Below are 13,017 nucleotides of genomic sequence, written 5' to 3'. Positions count from 1 at the left end.
TTCTTTGGAAAAAGGAGTCCATTCAAATTCCCTCCCCCCTCTCCTACCCCAACAAGCGAGCGCTTCCATCCTAATGCGGTGGGGGGATGTATGAAATAACAATACCAACAAATACCAAGCAAGTGCAATATTTTCCCTCTCAGCATCAATAATTAATTACAAATTACAACAACCAAATTGGAATGGTAGAATGCACACTAAGGATACGCGAGGAATGAAGTGAAAATATATATATATATATATATATGATTACTCCCCTATAGTGACAAATGGAAGAGGCCGAGCACCAGCATAACGCTTCACCACGGCGGGCGGGCGGGCGAAGCGGTACGTGATGACGTTTAACGCAACGGTTGGCGACGTAGTGCGCAGAATCTGTTAACGATCTACTCAACAGTTGATGACGATGAACTGAGAAGCGGTTGAAAGCGCGTGTTGTGAGCAAGCGGGCTCCATTTTGTGCTTTCTTTTCTGAGAGGAAAGTGTTTAGTTGCTCGCTGTCGGTTTTAGTTTCACCACAGAATTACCGCCTCCTTCTGCTAACCTCTCCTCGGCCGGGTTCAAATTTTATTTTAATTTTATATATATATATATATCTATATAATATATTTTAATCGTGTCTTGTTTTCGCCCCCCGATTTCACCGTGGCCATGGCAGAATATATCCGTGTGGCCGAAGAAGAGTCGGAGGAGCCGATGGAAATCCCGTCCGAGGATGACGGCACGGTGCTGCTCTCCACGGTGACGGCGCAGTTCCCGGGCGCCTGCGGCCTGCGCTACCGCAACCCCGACAACCAGTGCATGCGCGGGGTGCGCCTGGTGGAGGGCATCCTGCACGCCCCCGACAACGGCTGGGGCAACCTGGTGTACGTGGTGAACTACCCGAAAGGTGCGGCCTGGAGTGGGGACGGGGTGGGGAGGGGAGGGAGAAACAGCGGGCCTTACCCAAGGGCCTAGGCTGCCTCTTGGAGGAGTCTCGGGGAGGGTGGTAATAGCGGGGCTTGCTGCAAGCGGTGCTCCTCCCTGAATAAATTGCACTGCTTTAAAATGGAAGCGCCCGATTTTTGTTCCGACAGCAACCAGAAGTAGAGGGGAAACCGTGACTGTTTGACATACTCAGTGTTTTCTTTATTTTTAACATCTAGAAGGAGCCGTGAACGTGAGGTCCCTCATGGGAGTTGGACCGGTGTTTAACTTGACTCGGCTCGTTTTGAGCCCACTCACTTATTCTGGGCCGAGCCACGGTTAAGGCTGAATATTCACGCATGTTATTACGGTTTTCCCAAACCAATTATTCGCCCTATCTTGTTTAATTCCCCATCATGGGTGGGGGGGGGGGAAAGCAATCAGCACGTTTTCAACTCCCATTTTGAAAAGTGGGAGCTAAGCATTATATGGGGCAGTCTTCTAATTTCGTTCCCTTTTTAAGGTGTTGATTTTTTGCTTGGGGTATTTTGTTTCTCATACCTAGCCCAGGTGTCCATGCTTCATGTGTAAGTCAGAATTGTGCATATTAGTGGGCTATTCCACCATGAGGGGCATTACAATCGAGATCCATTGCACCCTTAAGCTGACATAAACACCTCTGTAGCCCGGGCCGCTGGAGATCAGGATTTTCGTGCTCTTGCCCAAGGCAATGAGTTGTGAGCTGTGTTTGTAATCTGGTAACTGAATTGGTTTCCTGTGGATAACCTTGAAATTGATTCCAAAAGAGTTTGTAGTATGCTCATTGTTAAAATGTAAAATAAATTAAGATTTAATTGCTATGCCCAGTGGTATAGTTCTGAGCTACTAAATGTTCTTCCTTTGGTTAAGTAGGTAACCAGTTGCAACAGTTCAGTGTGTTGTAAATATATTGAAATGTGTTTTTGTTACCTGGTGACTTTGTAATTTCGTTCCCTGCTCTATTACAGTATTTCTATCTTGTCAGTGTTAAGTCAATTCCATACTCCTCCCCATGCAAAAAGTAAGATGACCACTGGTTACTGTTGAAGTCTCTGGGGTGGCGCATGATCATTTGTGGCAATGAGTGTATAGGTAGTGCAGTATTACTTCAACCTTTTTATGATTTATTTAAAAAAACCTTGCTAACACTGAATATTACTTGAAATCAATTATAATGGTTAGATATAAAAACAACACATCAGGCAGTATTCAAGTGCTTGCCTAGTCTCAACTCATCTGGAGTGCAAGTGCAGGACAAGATGTTTGGTGCAAAACCATTGCTGTCTAATGTATTTAGCTGTGTTCGCTTTGGCTAATCCTCGCAGTAATCCTGCACTGATCAAAAGTAGCATTTTGCTGATTTAAGACTTGTCAACGTATTTGGTAGGGGATGTGGAATAATCCAGTGTTAATGTTGCGCGAGTGAAAATGGCAGTTCTAATAGCTGTGCAGTAGATGTGTGCCCATATACAATTGTGTAATTTTAATTGAGCGCACTTGATGCTCGACTGAAACATCTAGCTTACTGTGGTGCATTTTGCTGTGAATGTTGGTGCAATGCTTTATTCTCTGCTATTGGAAATAACATTTCGTCAGTAGGAATTAAATACATTGAATCTGCTTGTAATGCTGATGCACAATATAATGGGTTAAATGATGGCTAGTTTTTTTTGGTCATTGTATCTAGATAACAAAAGGAAAATGGATGAAACTGATGCATCTTCAGCAGTGAAGGTGAAGAGAGCGGTCCAGAAGACATCGGACCTCATTGTTCTTGGACTTCCCTGGAAGACAACAGAACAGGACTTAAAAGATTACTTCAGTACTTTTGGCGAAGTGATTATGGTGCAGGTGAGGTTCTATTTATAGCTAAATGGTATGTTGAAGGCACCATCTCTATGGTAACCACCAAACACTGGCCTCAACGATTAAATAAATTTGGCTAGAACCTATATTTGAGCTTAGGCTGTAAGCAACTGGCTTTGTAGTTGAGGATTAGTGCGATTCCCATAACCTGTATAAATTCAGGAGGTGAATGTAATCCAGTGCTTAGTGTAAATGAACATGGATGCCTGCAACATTGAAATTTTGCTGCTATTTTTGTACTGTAGCATCGGATGAAGTTTTTGTGCAGATTTGTATGGATATTTGTAATCGGTAGTCTACAATTCCAGTTGTAAACTTTTCTTGCCCTTGACAAAGGGAATAAGATAAAAAACATTGAATTTGCAAATGTTTTTTGTGTTTAAATGGAATTTCTAGGTTAGATTGTTTCCATTCTTAGCAATTTGAGGTTGTGTTGAAAGTTCTGACTTCAGATTACTAACAGTGATGAGATAACTGATTTTGGATGCAAACGTTTTCATCGTCCTGTGGTTTAGGCAAACTTACTACATGGAAAGCATTGTTTTTTTGCTGAACAAATCTCGTCCCGTCCCAATCCAGCTAACATAACCAATAGATTGGTGGGGTGTGATGTCCAGAACTTGTGGAGAAATCTTGTTATGGAGCTTCCTGGTCCTAACTTTCAACAAACGTTTTGGATACATGGCCAATTGATCCAGAGTAGAGAATATGAAGTCTTGCACTGTACATGGAGGCTTTTTTTAATTAGATGACATTTCACTGTTGTCATTATACCCTTTGAAACCCATTCTCCTTTTGTGTATATCCACAGGTGAAGAGGGACACCAAGACGGGGAACTCCAAAGGCTTTGGCTTTGTCAGATTCACAGAATATGAAACACAAGTGAAAGTGATGTCTCAACGACACATGATTGATGGGCGATGGTGTGACTGCAAACTCCCCAATTCCAAGGTATGGAGGTTTGATTTTTCCTTCACTGAATTACTGGCTAGTTTATAATGACAGTTTCTGGAAAGAGAAATTTTCCACTTTTTTAGTGCCTGCAAATCATACAACATGGCACATTTGGCAGATTTCTACATGTGGATAGGACACCCATTGATTTGGAATGCCTAGGCCTAATGAGCCAATGATCAGTAATTTCACATGGTCGATAGGCCATAGGTTGGTGCTGTAGCCCAAAGGGAAGCCAAGCATTTTATAGGCTAGATATACAAAGCTGTGCTGGCCTTAATGCAGTGTTCTTAAGTACAGACTTTCTATTTTCTGTATGTGATGAAAGGGCATGATGTCTCAAAAGATGGTTGTTGGAGTTTTCCTGTATTAAAACTTGTTTCAGCTTTTTTCAATTAGTAATCCATTAAGAAATCAAAAAAAATTCAGATTTTCCCTTCACAGTATTAAATACTACATTTGCCTATAAGACAATCACTACATTTCAAAATAAATGTATGAGATGTGATGGTGTATAAATGTAAGTCTTAACACCCATCAAACTTAAATTGTTACCACTGTTTATGCAGAAAATCTATTTTCACCAAGTAGGAACACTTTAATCTTGTAGAAATTAATATTTTTAAATGTAATTGTGCTTTTTTTTTGTAGCAAAATGCTGATGAGCCTTTGAGAAGCAGAAAAGTGTTTGTGGGTCGCTGCACTGAGGACATGAGTGCCGATGAACTTCGGCAGTTCTTTGCTCAGTTTGGGGATGTGACCGATGTTTTTATCCCCAAACCTTTCCGTGCTTTTGCTTTTGTCACATTTGCTGATGACCAGGTATGTTAAGTGAAATTAAAACATTTTGTTTCGGTTTGTTTTCCAAGTCGTGATTAAATTGCCAGTGGTCAGTTCACAAATGTTTTTTTAAATGATGTGCAAGCTGGCAATGGGTTAGGTGAGTTTCTAGTCTATTTTCCTAATGGGCTGCCTAGTGGCCAAAGCCTGTAATTACACTGATCATTAACAAAGCAAAATTGAATTCAATTGAATTGAACATGATCTTGAAGTGTGTACACATGAAAGACTTGTATATAGCGGGAGGTGTTGGCAACTCTAACTACACCATAAGACTTCTGGGTTTTCCTTATTGCCCATTTTAGTTTGTTCAGAAGCCAAAACTAAAGTAAATGATAAACCATGCATGCCGTTTGGGGGTGGGGGGGGGAACAGAACCATATAAACAGAGTTTTGTTTGCCACATCCTAAAGTAAATTAGCAGCAAATGTAAATGGCCACCAGTGAAGGAGCTAGATGCTTGTGATTTGTCAACCTGTCTGGTTTTCACATAACTGGGGACAGTGTGCATAGGACAGTAATGAACCAGAGCAAGTTCAAAGCACCAGTCCCAATATATTGTGATCCCTTGTTCTAGCATCATGTGCACTATTTATACCATTTTTATGTAGCCTGTAAATTTTAAGAGAAATTGACATCTGGGCATGTATGGGTGTGATTGTCAGGTGACTGGTTTTGAGCGAGATTTGTTTCAATGTAATTGCAGTCGATGAAATCTCGAGTAGAACAAATCTTTTTCTCCTCCCTTTCCTGACAATTATCTTAGCTTCTCCCATCCCAAAGGCATCAACATCTTGCTGGGGCATGGTTTTACAATTATTGGAGGTGGTTCTGAAGGACACCCGAGAGAACACTGTGAGTTGGTAGGTTATTCAAATGAGGTGCATCACAGTTGAGCCTGATTGTTCCCTCAAACTAATGTCCAAACTAGAACTTTCAGTGGAGGCTGCTAGATAGCAATCAGGGATAAACCCCTGAAGGGTGCTGAGGCAGACATCTGATACCCCTGAAGCTGTCCCTTGTCAATCTGCTGACTCCAGCATTGGTGAGACAGAGTTTGTATTATCTATTCATTGCCTTAACAAGCCAGCCAAAGAGAAATTTTAACTAATGCACATCAACAGCTTTAAAACCATATACTGGTAACCTTAAATTTGGGCAACTGATGGGGCATATTGTAACTCTCCAGCTTTGTGGACTATAGAAGCAAAAATTTGGAGACATTTTCAGACCATTCAACCATGTTCCACATTGTTGTCATGTACTAGATAACTAACTTGACCACACGAGCTATAGGAACAGAAGTAGGCCATTCAGCCCCTTGTGCCTGCTCTGCCATTTGATAAGATCATGGCTGATCTGTGATTTAGCTCCATATACCTGCTTTTGGCCCATATCCCTTAATACCTTTGGTTGCCAAAAAGCTATCTCTCTCATTTAAATTTAGCAATTGAGCTAGTATCAATTGCAGTTTGCGGAAGAGAGTTCCAAACTTCTACCACCCTTTGTGTGTAGAAATGTTTTCTAATCTCACTCCTGAAAGGTCTGGCTCTAATTTTTAGACTGTGCCCCCTACTCCTAGAATCACCATCCAGCGGAAATAGTTTCTCTATCCACCCTATCCGTTCCCCTTAATATCTTAAACTTCGATCAGATCACCCCTTAACCTTATAAACTGTAGAGACTACAACCCCAATTTGTGTAATCTCCTTGTAACTTAATCCTTGAAGTCCGGGTATCATTCTAGTAAACCTACGCTGCACTCCCTCCAAGGCCAATATGTCCTTCCGAAGGTGCGGTGCCCAGAACTGCTCACAGTACTCCAGGTGTGGTCTAACCAGGGTTTTGTATAGCTGCAGCATAACTTCTGTCCCCTGTACTCTAGTCCTCCAGATATAAAGGTCAGCATTCCATTAGCCGCCTTGATTATTTTCTGCACCTGTTCATGACATTTCAATGATCTATGTACCTGAACCCCTAAGTCCCTTTGGACATCCACTGTTTTTAACTTTTTACCATTTAAAAGATACCCTGTTCTATCCTTTTTTGATCCAAAGTGGATGACCTCACATTTGTCTACATTGAATTCCATCTGCCACAATTTTGCCCATTCACCTAATCTATCAATATCCCTTTTAATTTTATGTTTCCACCTACACTGCTTACAATGCCACCAATCTTTGTGTCATCGGCAAACTTAGATAGAGACTTTCTATGTCTTCATCTAAGTTAATAAATAATTGTGAATAATTGAGGCCCCAAGACACATCCCTGCGGGACTCCGCTAGTCACATGCTGCCAATGTGAATACTTACCCATTATCCCTACTCTGTCGCCTTTCGCTCAGCCAATTTCCTAACCAAGTCTGTACTTTTCCCTCCATTCCATGGGCTTCTATCTTAGCTAACAGTCTCTTATGTGGGACCTTATCAAATGCCTTCTGGAAGTCCATATAAATAACATCCGTTGACATTCCCCTGTCCACTACTTTAGTCACCTTCAAAAAAATTCAATCAGGTAAATATTACAGTAATGTTGGTGTCACTAGGATTTCAATAACTGAAATTTTCAAACGTAGGCAGCTTAATCACCAGGATTTTAGTAAGATGTAAAGTCTTTTTGTACTTTGCCAATTTGAAATATGGGGAAAATGCCTAGTAGTTTGTTTGGAGAGAATTTGAGCAGCAGAGCAATAGGACAATTCTAGAACTGTCTGGCAGCAGCGCAAGGAATAATTTTGATGAAGCATATTATATTAATGCATATTGGCTTACATCCTATTTTTTTCTCCAGTTATTGGTAGAATACCAAGACTAGTGACAACAACTGAATGTGACTAGAATAACTTGCTTTCCCTATTCCAACATGTCTGCATTAATTAAATGTGAATTGCAACTGATTCCTTGACATAACTTTATCAGGGGTGCTGTATCCCGGAGAGCTGAATGTAATTCTGTCGGGTTAGTGCTTACTCATTAGTAATTTGTCTTGCTTGCATAATTTCATTATGGTTTGCTTTCTTTCGCAGGTTGCCCAGTCTTTGTGTGGTGAAGATCTGATCATTAAGGGGGTCAGCGTGCACATTTCCAATGCAGAACCTAAGCATCTGAATGCTAGGCAACAGATAGATAGAGGACGATTCAGTAACAGCCAGGGAGGCTTTGGCAATCAGGGTGGGTTTGGAAACAATAGAGGTGGTGGAGGGGGATTAGGTGGCAGTCCAAACAGTAACATGAGTGGAGGTGGAATGAATTTTGGGGCTTTTAGCATCAACCCAGCTATGATGGCTGCTGCCCAGGCAGCCCTACAGAGCAGTTGGGGAATGATGGGAATGCTAGCCAGTCAACAGAACCAATCTGGTGCAGCAGGGGCAAACCAAAATCAGGGAAATGTGCCAAGGGAACAGAGTCAGCCATTTGGAACCAATAATAATTCATACAGCTCAAATTCTGGTGCATTAGGGTGGGGGTCAACATCGAACTCTGGTGGTCCTGGGTTTAGCTCTGGTTTTGGATCTAGCATGGAGTCCAAATCGTCAGGGTGGGGAATGTAAAAGGAGTTCTAGGTGCTTAGCAAACGTGCAGAAGGAGTTTAGAATTATAATAATGGTAAGTAAAAAAAAAATAGTTTTTCCACACCGACTTTTTTTCTTGCTACATAATTGAAAAAAAATCTTTTTTAAAAGTGGTTGTCTTTTGTGATGTCATTCAAGACACTGACAGTAAGGTGAATTTTGAAAGCTGCTGTAATGAGGACTGGAATTTGCATTTAGAAAGTGCTTCTCCCTGACTCATACTGCAGTATGCTGTTCTTGTCATGAGTTTAAATCCTTAAACTAATATGCTTTATAATCTGTGCGTGCACACAAAATTTATTATTCCTCCTCCCTGCTGCCCAAGTTGTGTAAAGGGTTTGTTAGTGAAAAAAGACAAATGTCCAAGTTAAGAGTTGAACAACATTGGTAACTTCAGCTTTTTCATTCTTGCTGCAGGTTATGAAGCTATGGCTTCAATTATAAAGTGCAGCCATGTTCTTGAGCCAGGTGCAACTTAACTCCAAATGCTGTACATACAAAGTGCACAGGAAGGTTTCTACCCTTTTTCTTCATGTAGTTAAACAGCATATTTTCATAGCAATGTTACCTTTCTACCAAGGAAACTAGATTTTCTCTCTGCTCTTTTCTATCTAAGTCATGTTTCTGGAAGACAGTATCTGTGTCCTAACTAGGCTATATTTTGTATTTATCTGAAAGTAAATCTGCACTGTAGATAGAGAAAATATGCAGGTCAAAAAAAATCCAAATAAAATCTGGTATAATGTCCTTTTAGTGTGTAGCCCAAACAAACCTCACTGATTCCTCTTAAATCCCATACCATTAACAGCTATGACTCATGCAATAGCAGTAGCACAGAGTACAGTTGCTCCAAAATGGATCAGTACTTCTGATTGATTTTGGGCTGTGTTGGCACTGTGCAAGTGCTTGTTTCCCATTCTGGTCTAACAAGTCATTATTCCAAACCAGCCCAATAATACAAATGTGTGCTTGAAACCACATGGTGCAGTGAAGGAATGAGAGGGAGTTGGTGAAAAGACATTCCACAGAGTAATGTCAGGAACCAGATTGTGTAACCCACTCACATTAGAATTTTGCATGTGTCTGCTGTCTTTTTTCACTAAAGTATGTATTGTGGGGCTTGATTTTATGTGACCATTGCATATTTGTAATGGAGCCTATACCCCACAGTCAAGTTATTACATGCTATAAGACATTTCTAAATTGAAAGCAAATTTCTACCACTGTAAAAGGGATGGGGGAATTACCTTGCCACTTCTGCCTTTTATTATACATATCTAATGTAGTTCAGAATGGAAAAATTTGACCAGCGAAAGCTTACAAGTATTTAAAAGGATATCGTCTTGCAAAACTACATAGTGTTCACATTTTTATCTTTAATCGCACGTTGTTTTCAGATTCCACTGATTTGAGCTCTAATTTGGAGAATCTGGCTATTAACTTCCATGTTTTTTCCAGTGCTATTTCTTTCCTTGCATAAATGAAAATACCATTGGCAGAGTACCTTCATCTTATTCCCAATCTGATTAGAAGGAGCATTCCATTAAAGAGATGGTATTACTGTGCTTAAAACTGTAATATCCCTTTGTGGTCTGGCTTGGTTAGTGTGTTGCAACTAAATTAACAATTATCGATAAAATATTGTGCTAAATTCTTTTTTAGAAAAACATAAATTGCATGGTAACACTAGTGGGTTATGGATAAAGGCTAGTATGCTTTTTGATTTTAAAATCTCAATTTAAAATAGTTTAGAGTTGAGATGTGCAAATTCCATCTATGAAATACTCAAAATGGGCTGCATGCTTTTCTGAAGATTTGAATGGACTATGCGGGCTAACACATAAAGGATTGTAAAACAGCTTTACTGTCAGAAATCTACATAACATTCTTTCAAACATTTCTTGTCCGCCTTGTATATTAGCAAATAACACTGGAAAATTCTACATTGGCCATCAAGCAGCTTATTATGCTACCAATTTCTTCTATACAAGCAGTATGGAAAACCTGAAAAGACCCTAGTTGAAGATATTTTTGAATTATTCTCTAGTGTTAATGAATTTAGTGAGCTGCTAGCATTCCAGTTTAGATCGATTGTTGCACGGATATTGTTGGTTAGTCTCATTAGTGCCTAGCAATGAATCCATGTGCATTGGGTTAATGCAGTTTCATCTGCATTCTATTCATAAAATTAGAGAACCAGCCCCTCATTGTCAGGAGTATAGTCTGTTCACTATTGCTCCTAGCTAAAGGAAGGATACACAAGAATGTCCATGGTATCACAGTACAGGTAGTTGCAATTAGGAAATGAATGGTGAGAGCTATATTATGGTGCAAGAAACTTATATATAAAGTGTGCAAAATCTTTGTAGAAGGCAGGAATATGTTTCATGGCGTATTGTGTAGATTTTTCAAATTGAAATGTCTTTTTAAGGGGAGTGGTCTGGATCTCCGAGCATGAGCACCTACATACTGTATAGAAAATGCTTTCTCTAAACCATCTCACTGCATTGCTTCAAGCTACATGGAGTTGCAGGTTCTATTCGAAGGGACCACGGTGGGTGTTCCATTTTTGTCCTCTACTGTTCTTTTCATGGATTCGTTTATCAGCGCTGTGAAACAAGATGATGTGACACAGCTGTGATGACTTATTTTGAAGCCTGTTGTGGGATTGATGCTATGGTGGTGCCGACGAATGAGAGGGCTAGTATGAGCGAGGAAGGAGAGAGCGCATGCAGAGACCTGGTGGTGCGTTATGGCATTTTTAAACATGGCAAGATGTGGCTCTCAAACCCTTGGCATGGTGAGAGAATGCAGAGGAGAAGTGGGATACAGTGCGAATGGTTTTTTTTTCTTGCATTCACAAAGGACGTCCGTGACTGATGGGGGAAAAAGACTCTCGAGTGGTGATACTTGATTGTAACTTGAGTAATTGGAAAAAATGTTGGATGTGTTCAGTGAAATGAATATCTCCAGGGGTTGAAACCAAGGAATTTTTGGGCTCCACAAATTTTGTTCAATTTTCTTATTTAGGTTTAAGTTATGGGTAAGAATTAGACTATTTGCAAATACTGATTTCGTAGTTGAAAATGCAGTATTTAAAAAAAAAACATGCTTTAAATTATAAAGTGTGTATAAGAAATTTGTAATGTTTTACACTTTATAAATCAACCTGCAATTTATAATATTTTCCAGTCAGTCCATAAAACAGGCTACACATTGGACCATCTACATTTTTGATTTTAGTTTCAACCCCTGAATATTTTTTGTAGCTTCCTTTCCCGTTCCCCTTCCCTTCCTGTTACCTGTGTGCCGAATGGTTGGTGATGTATTTTTGTATTACTGATATGTAAGTGTGGATAAGTGATTATGATGTGGAGTTATGAAGGAACAATATTTTGTGGAGTGTATTGTGGCATTGCTGCCTGCCAGAGATGACTTGGGTGAGCTCCGTGTCCATCTCGAACAAGAGTGTACGTTTGTCTGTTTTCTGCGAGTTTATTACGAATGCAGGGCTTAATAAATGATTGCTTGAGTTAAGTGTGTTTTGAAGCCCTTTTTTTTTAAACATGTCGTTGTAGGGAATTCTTAATAAAAACTTGACTTAACTAAACGTTCTTGTCTCTGCATCCTAACGTAAAATGAGAATAGCTGCAAAACAAACTCAAACAAAATTATGTAATAATACAAAATGCATGAAGTACAGGTTTTCCAGTTCTGATAAATGATCTACATCCAAAATGTTAACCTGTTTCTAAGATGCTGATGGATTTTTGTATTTGAAAATTTTTTTGGACAAATTTCTGAATCATATGGTTATGCATTTATGGGTACTGTCAAAAGATATTCATTTAGGAGAAATCAATTTTCTCTCCTCTCCTTGAAGGTGTAATATATTCATGCTGGGGTATTGTTTCCATGGGTGCTGACAGCCCTCTGGTGTATCACCCAAGTGAGCATCCTATTTTTTCTCATGTGCCTGGGTGGTGAGTACCTAGATTATTTGACTCTTTGGGAGAAAGGGCTATATGTATCACAGCCACGCCTAATTCTCTGGCACTGACTAGTAGATAATCAGAATTTGGAATCCTGAGCTAACTTTTATTTACAGACTGAGGATTAGACCTGGGACCTTTTGGTCTGTATTACTGAGCATGAAAGCACATCATATTTGATCATTACTACAGTGCTTTGATGCGTTTTATGTCATCACATTGATATTTGAAAGTTTTCACATTAAGACCTTGGCATGGTTACTCCTTTTTAAAAAAAATTATTAAAATTGGGCCAGCCGTAATCTTATTCTGTCCATTACCATTAATTTCATCTAGAAGCCTCTTATAGATTCCCATTGTGGGGAATCTATTAAGCAAAGATGAGACGTAACCTACCATTTGCTGGCTTCTGTTAGAATGTGACATTACTTTGAGAAAGTTACAGAATTGTTCAAATGTGTGAAACAAATTTAGTTACAGCCGTAGTCTGAAGATCAGCCTTCTGAGGGTGACTGGGTTGGAAGTAAATATTAAAACTTTCCATGGTGTTAATGCAAAGTTAATATGTTGTTGGGAATTTTGATTTGATTAGAAAAGCTGAATCAATGGTAGGAATGGTCACTACTGCTACCCCACCTACTGTTAATTGTGACAGTTTAAAAAGCAGTATGCAATTAACAGATAGCAGCAGGAATGCTCTAACTGATACAGGCAAGAGGAGGAGGGAAAATTAGCCACTGTTTCTGGTCCTGATTGACATGCTGTAACCCCTGCTGGAAAGTGCATATGTGGATTGTGTGAGGTGGACAAGGTAAGGCATGCTTCCCACACTGGAATAACCTGCC

General features: G+C 39.9%; 1 protein-coding gene across 1 annotated transcript; it reads left to right on the top strand.

Moving 5' to 3' along the window:
* Positions 1-447: 447 nt before the first annotated feature.
* On the top strand, positions 448-11,717 carry tardbpa (TAR DNA binding protein a). Its single transcript, XM_067970652.1, has 5 exons — positions 448-889; positions 2,633-2,796; positions 3,623-3,763; positions 4,418-4,588; positions 7,635-11,717. Exons 1-5 carry the CDS (start codon positions 652-654, stop codon positions 8,157-8,159), a joined length of 1,239 nt encoding a protein of 412 aa, XP_067826753.1. The 5' UTR covers positions 448-651; the 3' UTR covers positions 8,160-11,717.
* The last annotated feature ends 1,300 nt before the right edge of the window (positions 11,718-13,017 follow it).

This window comes from Heptranchias perlo, chromosome 32 (genome assembly GCF_035084215.1).
Source record: "Heptranchias perlo isolate sHepPer1 chromosome 32, sHepPer1.hap1, whole genome shotgun sequence".
Classification (NCBI taxonomy): domain Eukaryota; kingdom Metazoa; phylum Chordata; class Chondrichthyes; order Hexanchiformes; family Hexanchidae; genus Heptranchias; species Heptranchias perlo.
Note: the sequence above shows the minus strand (reverse complement) of the source record. Positions and strands in the feature narration are given on the sequence as shown.

Bases quoted from the DNA above. Each gene is read 5' to 3' on its own strand.
- tardbpa (XM_067970652.1), top strand. From the start codon at position 652: ATGGCAGAATATATCCGTGTGGCCGAAGAAGAGTCGGAGGAGCCGATG. The intron at 890-2,632 runs GTGCGGCCTGGA...CATTGTATCTAG, and splicing joins CGTGGTGAACTACCCGAAAG to ATAACAAAAGGAAAATGGAT. The intron at 2,797-3,622 runs GTGAGGTTCTAT...GTATATCCACAG, and splicing joins GCGAAGTGATTATGGTGCAG to GTGAAGAGGGACACCAAGAC.